Below are 21503 nucleotides of genomic sequence, written 5' to 3'. Positions count from 1 at the left end.
CTTGAACAGATTCAAGACCAGGAACACAGTATAAGACAATATAAGGGCTTTGAATGAAAATAGTATAAATTTAAAAGCATATTGTTCTCCTAGACACTAGATTACCTGATTTGACCTCCCTTGCCTGATTTATTCAATATCTGACTCTGGCCAAACCATGAATAAAATTACACTAAAAAGGGCCCAGAATGTTCTTCCAGTCTTTCAAATATCCTCTAAGCCTCAGAATAGCTGTTGATTTTAGTAAGATAATAGAAGTAAGAGAATGGAATTTACATGGGTGACAAATAAGCACATCTATTCTTTTGTTATATTGTCAGAGAAAAAGCCATTAACCTATCTGTCTTAGGAAATGAGGTAGTAATGAATAAATCATATTTCACTCCAAACAGCATCTGCTCCTATTTGATGGGAAATCGTTCTTGGCTGTACCCTGACCTCATTTATTATATTTTATTGTATTGTGGCTATTCAGGACATGTCTACAAAAGTATAGAAGAAGTTGATACAGCTTTGGTTTGCTGAGTATTACTGCATAATAAAGGGAATTGTCAGGAAGCTATCACTCATGTTGGATAGAATTAGGCAGCAATAGAAAACAGAAGTTTAAACTTAGCAAAAACATTAAAGAAGCTTTTCCATTATTAAGACTCAGCCAAGATGCACCAAAATATTTATGTTGGCTCCTGAAAGCATGCCCTGCTCCTGATGAATTCTTCCAATGGTTCCTGAATTATGATTAAGACTTGTAAAACTGTAAATGTGGTCTGGATGGGTATATACAAATAGACACCACTAATAATTTTTGATGTTGAATGTAAAAGAAAAAGCTAAATCTTAAATGACTGAGTTGGCAATTCCAATGCTCACATGTTGGGCTGCTCTTGATCATTCAACATTGCCCTTTGTTTAGAATAATATTTGACAACATGCTGTTAATTTATTGGCATTCAAACTAAAAAAAGCTGCTCATCAACAATGGTTACACTAAGAAATAGGACATAAAATGAAAAGAAGACTCTCTTCTTTTATATGATACCTTAGGAGCCCTGGTGGCGGAATGGTTAAATGCAATATGGTAGACAAACTCTGTCCACAGCCTGGAGTTTGATCCTGACAGGGCTCAAGGTTGGTACTCAGACTTCCATCCTTTCAAGGCTGGTAAAATGAGGACCCAGATTGTTGGAGGCAATACGCTAATATTGTAAACCAACCAGAGAGTCCTGTAAAGCACTAGGAAGCAGTGTATAAGTCTAAGCGCTATTGCCATTTCTCAAATTATGAAGTGAGGTGGTGGTTTTGATTTCTTTAAATTTTCCAAAAAGGTATAAAAATGGCCCTCAAACATGGAAGAACATAAACATAGGAATTCCTACTCTGGTAAGAAGCTCTTCTGTACTTCTCTTTGCTTCTTTTTATCCCAAAGGAGCCAAACCATCTTCCAGTGCACCAGGTGGACAAAAACAGCCAATTTGCCTAAGAAGGGGGGGGGTTTCTCCATCTGTTTCTCTTCTTCCTGAACATTTTTTCTTCTTACAAATAATGTTATCTTTATCCTATTTTCCTGAGTTTTTATATCTGCAAATCTCTTTGATTTCTTTGCTGTAACAAGACATCTCTGTTTTCATTTTTGCTATATGCCCTTCCAGACTATGTACCATCAAAATGAACTTCTCAAAATCATGTTCTCTGCTTTCTTTGATTTCACCCTTGTCTTTCTCTCATAAAACTGAGAATTACATTCCCAATAGACTCTTAGTGACTATTTGATTATTTGTATGCAACTGGCTTCATATATACTTAATGTTACTAGTTTGATTATTATGTATACAGTACTTTCATCATTGGACGTCCAGATTACATAAGTCAATTTAAGGATGTTCAGAACTGGTATTTTAGGAGGTCCAGCTTGTGACAACTACTGTATTATAAATGTGATTTTTTTCCATTACTCAATTTTCATGAGCCAAATATGTCTTGGAACATTGGAAAAAAAATGTCACCTCTAAAAAGAAGAGAACAGCAAGTACTTGGAAGAGAGGATTTATTTTCCTAATGGTCTGAATTTCATTCCACTCATTTGCTATGAAGTATGTTCTCCATATGCTGACTGGTGCAGGAACACTTCTTATGCCATTTTCTCCTATAAAGAAGAAATGTATGTAAAAGATTTTTATTTTGGCCTCAATGACACAAACCTCACTAGTTAGATTACATTAGATAATGTAACAAGATTACACTGTATAAAATTAACATAAAGCATATCATAGATGTTTAATCAAATTAAATAACTTCATGTATTTTTGTTCCTGCCCTGGGTGTATTTTATATAATCCAGTATGTAAATGTTAAAAATTTGGGTGTGCACTCATTACGTATAATGGATTTTACATGTTAGCCACATGAACAGTACCAGAACATGAAAAGAATGTGTACAGTTACTTCTTATATAATATGAGAACGAAGATATAGATGTGGTTACATATATCTGTACAAAATAAACCTCTTCTATATATAGAATGCTTAGAATGAGATTTGCACCATTTCTGAAATCATCAAGTTAATCAACCAAAGGAAAAACATTTTATACCTTCTACTGCCTTAAGAACTTTTCCTTTTGGACGTTCCCAGTCGATGAAAAAGATATCTATTGTAAGCTGGGAAACAAGTAGATGCAAAAATTGCAGCGCCTAAAAATCATTAGATGAAATTAAAAAAAAAACTTTAAAATTATTGTCTTGGAAAAGAAGACAATTCTAGAAAAGCAACAGTAACTTAGAATTACATGAAGAAAGGCATTTACATTGCCACCTATCAAATAATAATAAGAAAAGTCAAGTCTAATACCTCTGCCTCTATTGCCATTAGCAGGAATTGCATGTTCTACATGATGGATGACTTGGAAATTCCTTCCCTATGCAATCCCAATCAGATCGCAGAATTACAAAGTGCATGAATTAGAAGGGAGTTTGTAGGTCATCTTTTCCAAACCTTCCAATAAATCATCCCTGATTGGCTAGTGATGCAGTTCCATTTGAAAGCTTCCAACAAGCAGAAGTCCAATACTGTTTTGGATAGACTGTTTCATTTAGAAGCTTTTTCCAGTAGGAAATTCCCAGTAATAACACAATTCCTGGTGTATTTATTCAGGTGTAAATTTCTAAAGAACACAATTTTTAAATTCTTGTAAAAAGCTGTTTTTCTCCCCTACCTCAAATCCAGTGTTGAATTATATGTAGAATCTTTATGCTTCACTGATATACATATATGTACACTGCTCAAAAAATAAAGGGAACACAAAAATATGACATCCTAAATCTGAATGAAATATTCTTATTAATTTCTTTCATTACATAGTTGAATGTGCTGACAACAAAATCACACAAAAATTATCAATGGAAATCAAATTTAGCAACCCATGGAGGTCTGGATTTGGAGTTACACTCAAAATTAAAGTGGAAAAAAACACTACAGGCTGATCCAACTTTGATGTAATGTCCTTAAAACAAGTCAAAATGAAGCTCAGTAGTGTGTGTGGCCTCCACGTGCCTGTATGACCTCCCTACAATGCCTGGGCATGCTCCTGATGAGGTGGCGGATGGTCTCCTGAGGGATCTTCTCCCACACCTGGACTAAAGCATCCCCCAACTCCTGGACAGTCTGTGGTGCAATGTGGCATTGGTGGATGGAGCGAGACATGATGTCCCAGATGTGCTCAATTGGATTCAGGTCTGGGGAACGGGCGGGCCAGTCCATAGCATCAATGCCTTCGTCTTGCAGGAACTGCTGACACACTCCAGCCACATGAGGTCTAGCATTGTCGTGCATTAGGAGGAACCCAGGGCCAACCGCACCAGCATATGGTCTCACAAAGGGTCTGAGGATCTCATCTCGGTACCTAATGGCAGTCAGGCTACCTCTGGCGAGCACATGGAGGCTGTGCGGCCCCCTAAACAAATGTCACCCCACACCATTACTGACCCACTGCCAAACTGGTCATGCTGGAGGATGTTGCAGGCAGCAGAACGTTCTCTATAGCGTCTCCAGACCCTGTCATGTCTGTCACATGTGCTCAGTGTGAACCTGCTTTCATCTGTGAAGAGCACAGGACACCAGTGGCGAATTTGCCAATCTTGGTGTTCTCTGGCAAATGCCAAACGTCCTGCACGGGGTTGGCCTGTAAGCACAACCCCCACCTGTGGACGTCAGGCCCTCATTACCAGCCTCATGGAGTCTGTTTCTGACCATTTGAGAAGCCACATACACATTTGTGGCCCACTGGAGGTCATTTTGCAGGGCTCTGGCAGTGCTCCTTCTGTCCCTCCTTGCACAAAGGTGGCGGTAGCGGTCCTGATGCTGGGTTGTTGCCCTCCTACGGCCTCCTCCACGTCTCCTGATGTACTGGCCTATCTCCTGGTAGCACCTCCATGCTCTGGACACTACGCTAACAGACACAGCAAACCTTCTTGCCACATAGTGATATAGTGATGGATGAACTGCACTACCTGAGCCACTTGTGTGAGTTATAGACTCCGTCTCACGCTACCACTAGAGTGAAAGCACCGCCAGCATTCAAAAGCGACCAAACCATCAGCCAGAAAGTATAGGAACTGAGAAGTGGTCTGTGGTTACCACCTACAGAACCACTCCTTTATTGGGGATGTCTTGCTAACTGCTTATGCTTTCCACCTGTTGTCTATTCCATTTGCACAACAGCATGAGAAATTGATTGTTAATCAGTGTTGCTACCTAAGTGGACAGTTCGATTTCACAGAAGTGTGATTGATTTGGAGTTACATTGTGTTGTTTAAGTGTTCCCTTTATTTTTTTGAGCAGTGTACTATACTTTAAAATACTTATAGACTGATAAAAAACCCAACCGTTTTCAAATAGAAAAAGCATATACTTCTGTTTTTAAGGATATGGGGAGAAAGGCACATTCTTTTTCAGTTACAACTGTGATAGAGTTCAGGCTTATTCTAAGGTTTTCTACATGCAGGTATCACGTCTGACTTAGGGCAGTAATTTCATATCCCCACTGAAAATTGGGAAGTAAGCATGAGTGAGTTTTCAGCTATACTTCAAAAATATATTTAGCAAGAATTGTTGCATCGGCTATCAGGTTCTTACTTTGAATTTTAACCTAGTGAACAATAAGAAAGTAGCATTCTAAAAAAGAAGCTACTAAAAGTTTTTTTCCCCTCCTTCAGACAATAATGAATGTAAATTGTTTCCAAAGTGACATTGATAAGTTGTAGCATTTTATATTTTTGGAAATCAAAAGAGCATATATTTACCTTCAGAACAAAAGCACATGCAACGTAAGAAATGAACTTATCTTCTTGACTTGGCTGAGGTAGTAAAACAGAGACAAACTGCTGTGCCTGAAGAACAACAAACTCTGTTATAGCAAACAGGATATAACACCATTATGCTTGTTTAATCATACTAGCTTGCATATTTCTTACAGAATTGCAGCAGTTTTGCAAAAAATAATGAACTTGGAAGCAAAATAGGATAGGTGCCAACTTGATCTATTATTTTTTTCAAGTTCACTTAGAGAGGAGAAACTATTGAAAAAGCATCAGAGCAAACAAAAAGATAATTTAATATGCAGAACTTGCCTGAATGGTCTGATCAGAAAAGGCAAAAGAGAAAATAAAACATATAAATATCCAGATACCTCATAATTATACAGAACCATTTATTCGTGTACAAAAATAGGGAAAAAAACTTACTTTAAAAAATATAAGCCAATAAATCCCTGTTCCCACTGTGATGATGAAGAAAACATTTGCAAGGTCTCCGGCATAAAAGAGAAGAAACTTCACAACTGTCTAAAATACAAAATTATGCTTTTGTAATATACAGTGGAGTGACTCCCCCCCTCCGCCCCCAACGAAAATGATTTTTTAAAAAGACTTCTAAATAGCTGCACTACAGATCAGGAGACTCTTGACATGCAGAGGCTTCACATGCAGGAAAAGTTCAGATTTTGCTGAAATTAATTTCTTTGATTAGAGAAAAGACATTATCTACTTTTATTGCTGACTGGAAGTTTCTTATAAACTATTTGTATAATAATGAAAAAGGGCGTTGATACTTACCTGACACGCCCATTCTCTTTGAGCTGCGAAGAACATCCAGTAGTGGGGAGGTGCTTCAGTCTCTGCTTGTCTAGGCTGGGCTTAATTTGCAGAACGCTCCTCCTCCTCCACGGGACTCCTCCCCAGCATTCCCCAGTTTTGGCGAAGATGAGAGAAACAAACACCCTCGCCCTTAATAAGCTAAACGTCATTGGCCGAAACAGGATCCCACCAGATGGAAAGAGGGTGGGGTTGGATGCTCTTTGCAGCTCAAAGAGAACGGGCATGTCAGGTAAGTACCAATGCCCTTTCTCCCACGAGCTGCTCAGTGCATCCAGTACATACCAAAGCTTGGCCTGTCCTACAGGAGGGACTCCGTCTGTCTTGGAATCCCCTCCTGGTCCCTGTGGACCCGTTGCAGAACCCTTCTGCCAAAGGAGGCCTCAGCTGACGCAAACACATCTATTTTATAATGCCTAATGAAAGGCGATGGAGACGCCCAAGTTGTGGCTTGACAGATGTCAGTGATTGGTGCCTGCGTGGCCCATGCTGCCGATGTTGCGGCGCTTCTTGTTGAATGAGCTGTTATGCCCCTGGGCACCTGTACTGATTGAGTCTGATACGTTTTCGCTATTGTGGCCCGTAGCCAACGACCTATTGTGGAGGATGAGACCTTGCATCCTTGAGTGTTGGGCTGAAAGGACACAAATAAAGCTTCCGTTTTTCTGAAAGATGCTGTGTGGTGAATATATATTCACAATGCTCGCCTCACATCCAGCCGATGCCATTGTCGTTCCAACCCTTGGGATGGTCTGGGACAAAAATTAGGATGTATCAGTTCTTGTGCCCTGTGAAAGGCTGAATTAACTTTGGGTATGAACATAGGATCAGGACGAAGGACGATCCGGTCGGAATGAAAGATGCAAAGATCTTGTCTGATCGACAAGGCTGCCAGTTCCAAAATACGACAAGTGGAAGTGATTGCTACGAGGAAAACTACTTTATACGTCAAAAACTGGAGACTTGACGATTGCAAAGGTTTGAAAGGGCACTTAGTGAGTGCAAGAAGGACCTTGTTAAGGTCCCAAGTGGGATAACGGTGAACTGTTGGAGGGTATAAGTTTGTGGCTCCTCGAAGGAAACACTGTATGTGTGGATGATGGGAAAGAGGAGACCTTCATAAGTGACAACTAACACCAAGGCCGCCACCTGTCTTTTCAACCTATTAAGTGATAATCCCCTGTCAAGCCCCTCTTGTAAGAACTCTAGGATTTGAGCCACAGATGGAGAAATGGGATCAATTTGAGACTTGGTACACCATTTGCAGAAATTGGACCATGTGGCATTGTACATGCGAGTTGTTGAGGGGTGTCTGGCAGCTTGGATGGTGGCGATAACTCTGTTGGAAAACTTTTCGCTCTTCAGATGACTCTATTCAACCTCCAGACGGTCAGGTGCAACCATTGAGGGTCCAGATGCGGAAGGGGTCCCTGAGTTAAGACCCTGTCTGGCGGAATTCTCCATGGTGGTGATACGGATAAACTGCGGAGGTCTGCAACGACCATGACCGTCTAGGCTAGTAAGGAGCTACCAGAAGCAGCTCCGCTCTCTTGTTGAGCAGCTTCTGGATGACCTTGGGGATCAGTGGAAGTGGCGGGAACGCGTACAGAAGCCCCAGGGGTCAACGACAATGAAGCACATTGAAATTCTCTGCTCCTTGCGAGGGGTATCTGGAAAGAAATCTCGGGAGCTGAGCGTTGAGGGGGGAAGCGAACAGGTCTACCACCGGCTGTCCAAATGTCCTGACTGCCTCTTGAAAGAGGGTTGGATGGAGGCACCACTCTGATTGATCTTTCGTGGCCCTGCTTAGCCAATCTGCTTGTGTATTCAACAGTCCTGAAATGTGTTCTGCTCTGATGAAAATCAGGTTGCTCTCTGCCCAACGACACAAGCGCTCTGCTTCTTGCATAAGGTGTTTCAACTGAGTTCCCCCTTGTTTGTTTATGTGAGCTTTCGCCGTCACGTTGTCAGTCAATATTAATATCTGTTGATTGCGTACCTGTGGAAGGAAGCTGCGGAGAGCCAGGTGTACTGCTAGAAGTTCCAGCCAGTTTATGCTGCACGACTGCTCTATGGAGGACCAGCAGCCTTGGGCTATGAGCGATTGAAAGTGAGCTCCCCATCCAAACAGGCTGGCATTGGTGGTGATGGTAAGTCTGCGGGACTCTTTGAATAGACAACCTCTGTTTATGGCTGGTCTGGTCCAACAGAGGAGAGATATGAGGACCTGTGATGGAACCTTGACCTTGTATTTGGAGTTGCTTCGGCCGGATCGCTGGTATGGGAGCAGGAACCACTGGAGGGATCTAGTGTGGAGCCAGGCCCAAGGAATAATAGATATACATGAGATCTCCGATGGCCAGGTGGCAAAGGCAGCGTCGGTGGATCGATGAGCAATTGTTAGAAGAACCTGAAAGATGAAATTGATTGTCTCCAAACCTGAACGAGAATTCTCCTGTTTTGGCCAAGGAGTAACGAAAAAGCACTGCCTATCTCTCACAAGGCTGAGCCAAAACTGGGGAACACTGGGGAGGAGTCCCGTGGAGGAAGAGGAGCATTCTGCAAATTAAGCCCAGCCTAGACAAGCAGAGACTGAAGCACCTCCCCACTACTGGATGCTCTGAGCAGCTCGTGGGAGAACTTTTCTGTCACTGACTGCATTCCCTATAATCAACCAAAGTGAACTGAAGAACCTTCTTGGATGAGAAGTGAAATGTCTGCAAAGAAAAAAACAGAAAGTCCAGTTGTCTCCTGAAAAAGCATCTTTGGGACAACCATGACTTGGATGACTGAGAATCTCCACAGAAAATAATGGAAAAAATGAACTTGTGATGGTTTTGATGATTAGATAGGATAGATCATAGATCTAGAAAGGATCATAGATCATAGAAAGGAAAATATTACATGTAACTTTAGAGAGAGTTCAAATATATTTGTACTTAATTGCTATGCTGTAGAAAGTATCAGAAGTCACTTCTTTATACATTTTCCTTTCTTTTCTATTTGTTTTTAACCCACCCCTTTTTCTTGCACATTTTGCTTTCTCCTTTTAGTGTTTGTTAGTTGGTGTTAACTTTTAGGTTCTTATTTAAAAGTTTTAATAAAAATTATACTTGAACAAATATGTAGGGGCTTCACAGCCGATTTTTGAAAGAATCTATAGGAGAGATAACAATTCAGCACCCAAATGTGGAAGTGTATTTAGGAAATAGTTTTTCATATTTCTTACTATTCAAATAAGCCAACATAAGGCATGGATATAATATTGTGCTGCTCTTATTGTATTACATACAACCATGCCATTAACAGTGGGTTGAAAGAATGCAGGAATAAGGCTATATACCCCAAAGAATAAACATATTATGCAGGACATAGAAGGCTCCTTCCATTCGGAGATAAGTAATTAAAAGAACCTTCTGTTATTTTTCATAAAATTTACTATTGCACATACATGCTAGGATTGCCAGTTTTACATACAAACTATATTGACACTGGAGTTTCCAGTTTGATGCTTTTAATGCAGTGCTTACATTCCTTAAAGTTGTTGTCCTGGCATAAATGTGCATCATAAAATATAATTAAACTGAATAGGATGTATTTTTACTAAATGTGATCATAACATCAGTGTGACGCATTACCAAAGTATTATGTTTAACCAGGTCAGCTTTATGTTGCAGGAATGTGTCCTAACATATACAACTAATAATACTAGATAAACTAAGACATGTTCTTACCTGTAAATCAATCATGGGGCTTCCTATACGCCTTTTCCAGCCAGCAGTCTTGAGAAGGGACCATAGAACTGCCAGGCCGCCTAGAACACCTAGTGCTATCTGCAGGAACAAGTAAGCAAATCATATGGCTTTGCCTATGGAAATGAGCAGACAAGTTACAAAGAGGTTAAAATTTGGCAGGAAGAGAATGCTTACATCAGTGTGAATGAGAGCCTCTGACTGGTTCATTTCATAATCGACTGAGAAGGAAACCTAAATAGTGAAATTGTTAGAATGTTAAAAGAATAATTTCACAAAATTAAATCACCTCCATCTACGTAACATTAGAGTATCGGTCATAAAATATAATTACTTTAAATAAAATGTACATCATTGACTTCTCATCTATTTGTTAAGCTAGGTCTTCAGTTTTTGGCATAAGAATGTTGTGACACCACAGACAAAGTGGATGGTGTCAGAAAAATTGTGGCTACAAAACAGAAATTTGAACCAGCCAATGGTAAGAAATATTCAAAACAGCCTGGCTTTATATGCAAAACTGGTACTGAGAAATTGTTTAAAAAATAATACATAATAGAGTGAAGGAAGTCTAACTCAGTGACTCTTGTTTACAGGAAAAAAAAATATGGGAATGGAAAATTGAGGCACAAAATATCATCATCATAGAGTATTGGGCATGCTTTTCTTATATGTCACCCAGAGTCACATTTGCGAGATGGATGGGTAGATATTAAACACAATTATGGGAGAAATAAGAGACTAAGAAATTAATCAATGTTTAAATAAACCAGAACAGAGATTTTGTGAGGATGCACCAGTGTGTAATTGTTCATTTTAATGGCCATTCAGTAAATTGGATTAAACAGGCAAAAGCTTAGTTCTCTTTTTAAAGCTCTGACTTAAAAATATGTAAAATGCTCTTTTTGGTTAATTGTTATACCTTTATAATGATCAATATCCAGGGATTTCCAGTTTATTAAGTTAGTGGAATTATTGATTATTCAGTAGGATCTATCTTGGTTATGCCCGGCTAAGCTACTGTTAAATGTAGCTGAGAGGTAGGGAAAAGCATTACCTTACCATTATATTCTCAGCATTAGGATTCTGGATGAGAACATCACTGTAGGCAATTGTTATCAGAGGTGGATAGATGGCTCCCCTTTGAGTGTTCCGCACTAGACGAATGCTGCAAAAAGGAATGCAATGAAGAGTTATCTAGAAAACCGCAATTGGCACCATTAGAAGTAAGGTAACGAGTCTGCAATGTGTAATCTCTTTACACGCAGTTTTGTTTTGTTTAAACTCTCTTTTTCACTATATGTAATGTGCCTAGCATCTCTTTTTTTAAAAAACAATCTCATTATTCTTTTTAACTCCCAGAACTTTTGTTACAGAACTATGCTTAAATATGGTTATTCACTATAATAAAAGGTAGTATTATTATTACCGTTAACGGAAGATAGGCAAAGGCAGAAACTTGGAAGAAAAGGTGACGTGGGGTATAAATCACAGAAGAGGATAGAAGAAAGGGATATGGTGCATTGGTCTTGTGCTACTAATTTGGTAAAATCTCTCTAAATTTTGTCTTGGATGAAATTCAGAAGAACTGAAATATTCTGTTTCTGGGTTAGTAAAACTGCAATCTACTTGGCTAAACTTCCTGGCCATGGTGTGTTTGTTTGGGGTTAAAACAAACATATTTCCTGTTTGTATACATCATTCTACAAAGTACAGATTATAAAATTAAGACAATACACTGGTCCCATGTCTCATCAACAGCACTTACTTTTATCAATAACTGGTGGCTATACTGGAGCAAGTCAAATATGAAATTAGCCTTTGCTTTGCAGTCCAAGTATGAATCATAGCATTTTTAAAGCTACTTCCCATTTCACTGTTTATGGTAGCAAGTTCCTTCTTCAAGAGTAAAATTTACTGCAATAACTTCCTGAAATTTTCATTAAGGCTCACACTGTACATATAGGCAAAATATTTGTTTGAACTAAGGATGTTATTGTCAGCATGTGATGGACCATTTTTAGCCTATGATCATACGTTATGTAGAAAGAGGATAAATTCCATGGAATTCAACAGAGCTCTCATTTGAGCAGTTATGTGGGAGTTTTGATGGTTGATGGGCATTGGGTCATCTTATTTTTGTGCAGATTTTTTTCTCACAGCAAACTAGTATGCTGGATTAAAGAAAATTCAAATTTGAATTTGGGAATTTACAGCAACCTTTTCAAACTTTATATAATCTTACCTTATTGCTATTTTACTAGCAATTCGGATTACTTTTGGCTGGCTTTCTAAGTCATTTTCTCGTCCACTTAAGGTATCCACCAATAATATACGCCGTGTCAAAAACCAGCTATTCACATTACTGCCTTTGAAAAAAAAATGCAAAATTACGATTTTAGACAAAAAATTACTGAAAGAGAAGGAAAAATAAGGAAACTTGCATTATTTATCACTAATGAAAACAATGAAAACAATGACATAAATCATACTGAATAACTTTTAGTTGTTCCATATTATTAAATATATTTTAATATATTTACTGTTAAAACTAAAATAACAGCTGAAGTTACTTCAGGACCACATGCATACTGCTTTTCCTTCTCCACTAGCATAGCTGCCCTAAGACTGAATATCTGATTCTGTTTTTAATTAACCATAGTTAACTTTATGTCCAAACTCAAATAAACTGTGGCTGGCCTTATAGTTTACTGAAAACAACTCAATTTCAAACAATAATTTACAAACTGGGCTTATTTCAATAATATAGTTAAATTAATCAGGGCTTAAAAATAAAGCTTCAGTTAACTGAAAACCAAATGAACACTTCTATCCTATTGATAGAGCTACCTGAAAAGAGAAGAAATAGGTAGATTTAAGCCTTTTCCTGTTCACTTATTACCAAATTAGAGGGCTTGGTGCTTATTCAAATGAGGCCATTGTGTATGAATGAGATTTAGAGTGCCAGTAAAGTTACTGATAAATAGTAGCAATAATTCTGAAGAATAAGAAAATGAAACCATGCCATTTATTACATCTACTTTTTATCTGTAGAATCACTGAGATACATCAACAGAATATTCTTACCTTGGTTTATAAATATTTCATTATACTTAAGATTCACATTTAACACTGGCACAGCCCAAAGGTATTGCTGTGCATCTTCTTCATCGTGATATTGGAGGAATATATCATAAAACACAGGTTCAGCATAATCCTTTAAAATCTTGGCAACTGAAATTGTACACTGTATCAAAAGAGCAAAGGAACGTATAATGTGTTTTTACTAACATCCAAGAAAATTCAAAAATGGAAAAACGTTTTAAGGAAAAATCCTTCTCCTTAAAACATATACCTTATTATTTTGTAGCAAACAGAATGACAGAACGAAGAGATTATACAAAAGGCTTCAAAAGTCTATATACAATTACAAAGTGCTCAGACAGATTTTCCTGGGCATGTTAATTAGGACATGAGGGTAACAGCTTCCCTTTCACTATTTCCAGCGCTTGGCAATTTAGAAGCATTCAAAAAAGAATGTTATTATTTGTGTTAGGTAAGTTTTACACTGGGATGAGGATTAAAGTAAAAATTCAAAATAGATTTCACATGATTAAGACAAGTATTAAAAAATAATTTAAAAAATAGAAAAAAATCATCTAAAAGGAAAAGCATTCAAGCAGCCACCGTCTTTTATTCTCCCCACTCTTTTTTCTCTAAGTACTACTAGGACAACCCTCAAATTTAACACTGAATGAATTGTTGATGGTGTTTTTGTGTGCACTTTCAAGTAGTACTGATTTTTCATGTCTTGCTGATCATAAAAAGCCAAAATATTTGGAGTTCAGGCATGGCTTAAAAACTAATAACAACAGTAAATAACAATAAAATTCTGAACGGCAAAATATGCAGTATATTACCACTTCTTAGTTAAAATTATGTGATCCCCAAATGTAAAGTACCAGACTACTTTCAATTGTGTTCGTAGTGTGACAAAACAGAACGATCTTATTTCCGTCAGTCCACATGAGAGTATGGAATTTTACCCAAATGAGAGTATGGAATTTTACCCAAGAACAGCACAACAACTGGACATTATTTTATTCTCTAGCCTTAATTAATGTGTACTTTATGAATCTTTTTTAAAAAAAAAACCCAACTATGCTTACCTTTTGTTGGTAGGTTGTTCCAAACTTATAAGCAGCATTCAGCCTAATTAATGTGTCTGGACAAAGCTGTTTTTTAAAAAGAAAATATATAGCATTCTTCATTATAATATTCTCAGATTTTTAAATATATTTTACATTCATTCCTTTAAAAAAAAAGGTACAGTAGTTATGTTTACATGGAGACAAAATGCAGTCCTTGCCACTACAGATATGAAGCACTACAGAAAATCTTTGACTTATGACCATAATTGAGCCTGTGACAAGTCATGAAAGCCATCAAGGGGATCATTGTGGGACTGTCCCCGATTTTATGACTTTTTCCCGACAACTGTGAAACAGACACGGGGTTGCAAAGCGAACTGATTACTTGCTATGGGGTATTTTTTTGCTGGAAACAGAATAAACAAGCAAACCTTAAATGTAGGCCAGTTGCCAAACTCTCAAATGCAGTTACATAATTGAATGTACGTGGCTGTCAGTACTGTGTATTTTGATCATAAATACGTTTTGTGGGGTTAATTGTAAATTTGAATGGCCACTAAGCTTGTAAATTGAGCACTAATTGCACCAGGGATATCAAAACTATCTTCATTGTAAGATTACATTAACAGTTTGAAGGAATTTCTCTCCTCCTCTTCTTTTTACTCCCTGAAAAATTAGAAAAGGTCCCTTCTGAATTGGTTTTATTGTATTGCGAACAGTTGCTGGGGTGCATCCACAGTTTCGTTGTATAATGACAATAAAGTTCTTCTAATTCTAATGATGGTTGTCCATTCTGCACACTTCTTCTTGTCTCCCAAGGTCATTTCCACGTATGATTACAGGTAATCCTCAACTTAAAACCATTTGTTTAATGACTGTTTAACGTTATGACAGTGCTGGAAAAAATGACTTATGACTGGTTCTCATACCTCTTACCACCACAGCATTCTTGTAGTCATGTGATCAAAATTTGAGGCTTGGCAATGAGTATGTATTTAGGATGGTTTTAGCACCCTGAGTCACATGGCCATTTGCAGCCTTTTCAGGGGGCTTCTAATAAGCAAAATCATTGGGGAAAGCAACATTCACTTAACAATGTTTTTGGATTAATGACTACAGCAGAAAGATCATGAAATCAGATGCAACTTACTTAATGACAACTGAGTGTCAGAGGTTCTGGTCCCATTTGTAGTCATAGGTTGAGAACTACCTGTACATTTTCCTACCAGTGATTTGAGAAAGTTACAGAAAGTTAGGTCTATGCTGATGGGACTCAAAATGCGAATGTGGATTCATAATTAGAAATGTATCAATGATGTCACTGTCTCCATGGAACTACTTCTATGACTAAAACAGATTCTTCCCCATCCTACTTCCGGGACACCCCTGTATCTTCTTTGGAAGACTCCTGAGCTCCTGCTAAGTATGCAGGAGTGGTGATGGGAGAAGGAAAGGAAATGGAAGTTCACTTACATAATGTTACATCTCGTCCTGTTTAAATACATTTAAAGCCTTTTTTAACCATGACAAATGTGTTCTACTAGATTCAATAGACAGGTTTGATTAAATCCAATCCTATATTCCTAACCCAAATTAATACAAGGTGATATGCTCTTTCCTTACCTGTAAAAGACCATCTTCTAAACGTTGCCATTTCAGAAAATTTCCTGTTGCATCGTATGAGGCTGCAATAAAATTTAATTTTACTTCCTGCAAAAAAGAGAGGTGCTTTCAAGATCTAGACTCTTGCATCTTAGACACATCTTTTTATGCAAGATCAAAAAGAAAATCAGAATGTTATTAACATTTCATGTTGTGATTTACAACTGTATAAGAAAAATTATTATAAGAATTAAGTACTAAATGTAAATCCCTACCATCCATTTACCATATGGAAACATAATCACGGAGAGGCAAAAGTTACTTCCTTAATCTAAAAATATGAAAAGGAATAATAGCCATAATTTTAATACAAAGAAGTGCTACAACGTACCAATGTAGACCCAAAGCTATAAGATAGAACTCTCTCAGCATAACAGATATGGGGATATATTAATTTTTAGACTTTAGTTAAGTGCATGATTATTCATATTGTACATATTATAAATTAATGTCTGCCTATCATAAGTATGCTTGCAAACTCTCCCTCTTACCTAAAACGTTTCCAAGAAAAAAGGTCAAAACCCAACAATAAAGCTTATAAACATCTGTGAAGAAAATGAAATTAATTTATATCACATTAAATCCTAATAAATAAGCTGTTTTGACCCAGCATAGGAGTTATAGTAATTTCCCATTTCCTTCAAATAATGAAAATCTGAAAAATAACAACATTTCAAACTATATTTCAAACTATATGAAAAGCTCCAATATAACTGTAAAATGGATTTTTATGTTCTATTTTCAAGGTACATATTCAAAAGTAGTCTATACCAGTGGCCCCCAACCTTTGGGTACTAGGGACTGGTTCCGTGGAGATTTTTCTGCAGTCCAGAAGGGACATGGTTGCTTGTGTTACTTGGATCCCAAGGATGGAGTTTCACTTTTTTGTGAGGCTCAGTTTCTGGTATGCCACGGACCGGTGCTGGTACATGGACTGGAGGTTGGGGACCCTGGTCTACACTACAATAAATGACATATCCTCAAGAAATGAACTAATACATTAAAAATAGTCCCCTGGGTAAATTAATCACTATAAAATCTTATCAGGGACAAATATAGATTGAGAAAAAAAAAGAGTTTTTACTGCAGGGAACCCACCTCATCTTTTTCTTTAAAAGTAAAGCTAGTAGGAAGCTCCGTTCCATCAAGAACCTGGGATGCTAAGCCTGGTTGGTCACCATAGAAGAGCCATGGAAGAGACTGTCTCCTGCAAACAATTATTCAGTGTTTACTGCAACCTACATATGACAAAAGCATATAGCATACAATTCAAAGGAATGACTGACAAAGACAACATACCAAAATGATATTGAATGGACAGTACCAAGTCCAATCGTGTTTGCAAACACATATTGAAACAAACCACATGCATCAGGAGTGGCAGAGCTCAAACTATTCATGTTCATAACACACATATTTCCCAAGGCTTGGCAAGATGTAAGATTGGAATATAGCTGAAAGAAAATAAGCCAACAATTATGAACAGAGTGTAAAAGTATATAAAAGATTTAAAAAGAAAACAATGTTTTCCCTTGTGAATGAAAGAAAATAAATGGGTTGTTTTCTAACATTATGCTCCACACAGTTAGTCCTTGACTTAAAATGCAGTCGAATTTCTGTCACTAAGCAATGTGGTTGTAAAGCATGACTGCGTTGTTTAGTTATGGCAATCCCTGTCATCCCAGTTGCCATCATTAACTGAATCCAATGGTTGTTAGGCAAGTTAGCAGGCAGGTAAGAGCTGCTGCAGGCTGGGGTAGGGCAGAAGGGGATGCATGTAGGTGGAAGGGAGATGTGATGAGATTTGGAGAGGGTACACAAGAGAGGTGCCATAAGGTTTGGGGAGGGGGCAAGGCAGGCACAGAGGGTACATGGGATGTGTCAGTGGCCAGTGCAATGTGAGCTCAGAGGCTCTGAGGCAGTGTGCACGTGTGAAGGTGACTTATCTGAACAACTTGTGCCCATTCCTGCCGGCTTCCCCACTGACTTTCTGAGGAAGCTGGCATGGAAGGTTGCAAATAGCATTGTAACTGGTACTAAGTGTGAGCCTGTTGTCAAGGGCTCAGATTGTGATCACATGACTACAGGGATGCTGGGATGTGACATTACACTTTATGACTGTGTTGATTAGAAATGGAAATTCTGGTCCCAACTGCTACTAAAACCTAAGAATTGTATAAATTATACATGGATTAGAAATATTTATCAGTAATTTTGTTCAAAAAGAAAATTAATTTAATACATACCCAGCAAGCAGCTGCTGATGCTTGAAGATTTTTATAAAACCATTCTGACCTCAATGTGATGCCCTAGAAATGGAATAGTTCAAATTGTTACAGGTTTGTTGTTTTAACTATTTAGTCATGTCCGACCGTTGGTGACTTTATAGGCAAGTGCTCTCCCTGATGCCCTGTCAAACGCAGCTTCTTTCAGTTGTTGGCTGTTCCTTTTTGTATCAGCTTTACATGCAGAATAAGCCAGCATGTTCTTTGCATGCCCTTTTTTCTGGTTCCACTAACCATTCCTAGCATCACTGACTTCTCTAATGAATTTGCATGTGTGTTAAAGGTATCTTAGTATAATTCTACAAACGTCTGCTCATAAGACAGTCCCAGGTATAAACAAAAGACTGGCAGTCTCATGACTTTTTCTTTCAAAGAATCAGCAACGCTTGACTTGATGGTAACCAAAATTAAATTCAATATTACTTTTCCAAAACTTGAAAGCCTGTCAAGATTTTGAATACAGATTTATAGAAAGACAGCTTCTGAATGATCATTAAAGGAATTTACAGAGTTTCTTACTTAATGGTTAAGAAAAATTATCAGTAAAATCAAATCTATTGGTGGATTTTCATTCACTAGATGCATGGAAGTTGGAAAGTTATCTGATTGAAGTTATAACATAGATTTCTGCACTAAATTGGATTTCATGGTCAAGTAGCTTCTTTTGACTTTTGTGTCTGTGGTTCTATTGCATATTAAACTTAGCTTTATGTTAATATGCTGCGGGTAAAAATGATGTATTTATGTAACTGTAGGAGTTTAAAATCAACAATTCTTTTATGTCCTGAATGCACTGCTTTTGTAAATCATATAAAAATGTGACTATAACTTACTAGTTTTCCAAATTGGACAGTTGCAACTCCCTTTGGAGGGAAATTTCCAGTGCTTGTGAAACATAAACCTCCTGTCTGAAATTGAAAAAAAATAAATCTTGTCATGAACATATATATTTTAAAGGTAGATGTCTTATCCTAGAGAAGCCCTTCTAAAAAGAACGTTTCTTTTACATTGAAGATCCAATAACAGATGCAGCTCAGAAAGCAAGCCTCTTGAATTTTAGTAATTCACCATTTTTATGAGTCCTATCCTATCTCCCATTCATTATAGTGAACATACCGCTGATATCTAGATTTAGTACCAAATTCAGATTTAGCCATGCAAAACCAAAACCACCCCTTCCAGTCCCATCTATGTCCAGTAAAACCTCCAACAAATTGGGAGTGTCATACGGAGTGGGAGGAGGCTGCAGTAGGGTTGCTGCACTACAAATGGGCTGGCCCTGAAAGATAAATGGTTCCTCCACATTAGTGGTTCCCAAACTTTTTCAGTCCACCGCCCCCTTGGTGCTGCAAACTCATCCTCAATGCCCCATACCTAGGGACGGGATTCAAATTTCTGTGGGTGTGGCCTAATTTGAGGGTGTGGTTTGCTGGTAACATGATTGGGTAGGCGTGGCTTGCTGGTCACATGACTGGTTGGGTGTGGCTTGCTGGCCACGTGACTGGTGGCGTGGCTTCCTGGTCACGAGTCTGAGTGAGCGTGGTTTGGTGACTGGCAAACCAAATACAAGTTGTCCTCACTTAATGGCCGGTTGCTTAGCAAGTGTTCTAATTTATGACTGGCCTCCCCAGAACTACTTGACCTGTTTTTGGAGTTTTGACAGCCATGCACACACATATACACATACTCCCTCTCAACTCTGCTGGAGCAGGTCATTGAACTAGAATCGGCAAAGCATCTCTGATTAGATTCTAGTAGTGAATAAAATCTAATCGGAGATGCTTTGCCGATTCTTATTGATTTGTTTTATTTGTATTTCTTTATTTTATGTTGCTGAATTGCATTGACATGTGTGTCCCTTCTTGTGCACAACCCAGAAGCTTTTGTGATTCTTTGCAGCAAAAATTACCGACCTCTGGCTTTGCTCTACTTTTCAAACATGCCGGCACTGCTGTGTTCTAGGTGCCAGCCCCGCAGGTCCACCCCATTGAGCCCACTGCACTAGAGGGACCAGCCCAAGCAAGTCCGAGTGGAGCAGTGCACCAAATCAATAGGGTGAGCCTGGGAGAGGGAAAGAGAGAGAGAGAAAATAGAGAAAAAGAGAAGGAAGAAAGAGAAAAGGGAAAGAAAGAAAAAGGGACAAAGAAAGGGGGGCATGGAGGGATAGAGGGGGGAGGGGGAGAGAGGGGGAGGGGAGAGAGAGAGAGAGAGAGAGAGACCTGATGCATCAGATTGAAATGAGGCCTAGTTCAGAGGCCCTTTTCCACACTGAAACATCTTTGCCAGCATCTTTGCCAGCACATTGAAACATCTTTGGCTTCTATTAATTAAAGGTTTCGTGGATAAAACATGGCCAAGACTATCAGGAAGCTCTCACATTTTGTTGAGACTTTAAACAGGATCCATTAGACCAGATCTCCACCCTAAAAAATTACTTTTTCCCAATGTATTACAGTGCCAATTCTGAAGAAGGCAAAACCAAAATGTATTGGTAAATCACAAGGAGAACACGCACACACACTCTCCCTTCTAACCCTGCTGGAGCAGGTGATTGGACTAAAATAGTTATCTCATTACCTTTCTTCTCCCTCCCTCCCTCCTTTATTTCTTTTTCTTTCTGTCCCTTCCTTCCATCCCCCCTTTTTCTTTGTCCCTTTTTTCTTTCTTTCCCTTTTCTCTTTCTCTTCTCTCTTTCCTCTCTCTTTTCCTCTCTCAGGCTCACCCCATTGACTTCGTGCACCGCTCCATTTGGATTTGCTTGGGCAGGTGCCTCCAGTGCAAGGGGCTCAATGGGGTGGGACACAGCGGTGGTGGGATGTTTGAAAAGGGGAGCAATATCACTCTGGCTTTGCTCTCCTTTCCCAACATTGCGTTCAGGGTGACGCCTGTGGCATGGGGTGTTTGAAAAAGGGAGCAAAGCCACTCTGCCTTTGCTCTCCTTTCCCAATGCTGCGTTCGGGGCAGAGCTCCTTGCACCAGAGCATGCAAGTCAATGGGATGACCCTGCGGGGCCTTGCCTCGAACACGGCAGTGGCGGGATTTTTTCTCACCCCTGAATTGTGCCCTGCTGCTCACCTCCAGCGACCCCCTGCCACCTCTTAGCGCCCCCCTGCCGACCCCCTTGCCTCTCAGTGCCCCCCCAAGGCATCCCACTGCCCCCCAGGGGGCGGTACTGCCCACTTTGGGAACCACTGCTTCACATGACTCTAGGAGAACCATTGAAAAATAAATGAATGCAGCTTATGTGAACAAGCCTCCATATTCAATACAATGAACTATATTGCTTATTAAATTTATACCCCTCCTTGGTGCTCAAAGATCATTGAAAGTAGCTGTTTTTATTATCTGCTGTTTGTTACACTTACTAAAATGTTTGGCTCAGAACAGCTACATGATTTGTTAACGCTGATGAAAGTTGGTTGACATCTTTTGCACCTACAAACAAAAGATAAAATGAAATGTGAAGAATGTACATAGAGTTTAACATTAAATAATCTTAAATAAAGG

The 21503-nt window shown here is 38.8% G+C and overlaps 1 protein-coding gene across 1 annotated transcript in view; it reads right to left on the bottom strand.

The window, feature by feature from the left end:
- TMEM67 (transmembrane protein 67) overlaps nucleotides 1-21503 on the bottom strand; it is a 37469-nt gene that overhangs the window by 12239 nt on the left and 3727 nt on the right. The window contains exons 5-20 of the mRNA XM_026705970.2: nucleotides 21362-21431; nucleotides 18830-18904; nucleotides 17958-18020; nucleotides 17011-17165; nucleotides 16810-16918; nucleotides 15673-15759; nucleotides 14068-14133; nucleotides 12986-13145; nucleotides 12144-12267; nucleotides 10961-11066; nucleotides 10076-10132; nucleotides 9881-9979; nucleotides 5739-5837; nucleotides 5298-5384; nucleotides 2591-2690; nucleotides 2004-2143 (exon numbers count right to left, since the gene is read on the bottom strand). Of these exons, the coding sequence (XP_026561755.2) occupies nucleotides 2004-2143; nucleotides 2591-2690; nucleotides 5298-5384; nucleotides 5739-5837; nucleotides 9881-9979; nucleotides 10076-10132; nucleotides 10961-11066; nucleotides 12144-12267; nucleotides 12986-13145; nucleotides 14068-14133; nucleotides 15673-15759; nucleotides 16810-16918; nucleotides 17011-17165; nucleotides 17958-18020; nucleotides 18830-18904; nucleotides 21362-21431 (1597 nt within the window). The remainder of the gene's footprint in view (nucleotides 1-2003; nucleotides 2144-2590; nucleotides 2691-5297; nucleotides 5385-5738; nucleotides 5838-9880; nucleotides 9980-10075; nucleotides 10133-10960; nucleotides 11067-12143; nucleotides 12268-12985; nucleotides 13146-14067; nucleotides 14134-15672; nucleotides 15760-16809; nucleotides 16919-17010; nucleotides 17166-17957; nucleotides 18021-18829; nucleotides 18905-21361; nucleotides 21432-21503) is intronic.

The sequence above is a fragment of the Pseudonaja textilis genome, chromosome 3 (genome assembly GCF_049901715.1).
Source record: "Pseudonaja textilis isolate UNSWEBS1 chromosome 3, rPseTex1.2, whole genome shotgun sequence".
NCBI classification, from domain to species: domain Eukaryota; kingdom Metazoa; phylum Chordata; class Lepidosauria; order Squamata; family Elapidae; genus Pseudonaja; species Pseudonaja textilis.
Note: the sequence above shows the minus strand (reverse complement) of the source record. Positions and strands in the feature narration are given on the sequence as shown.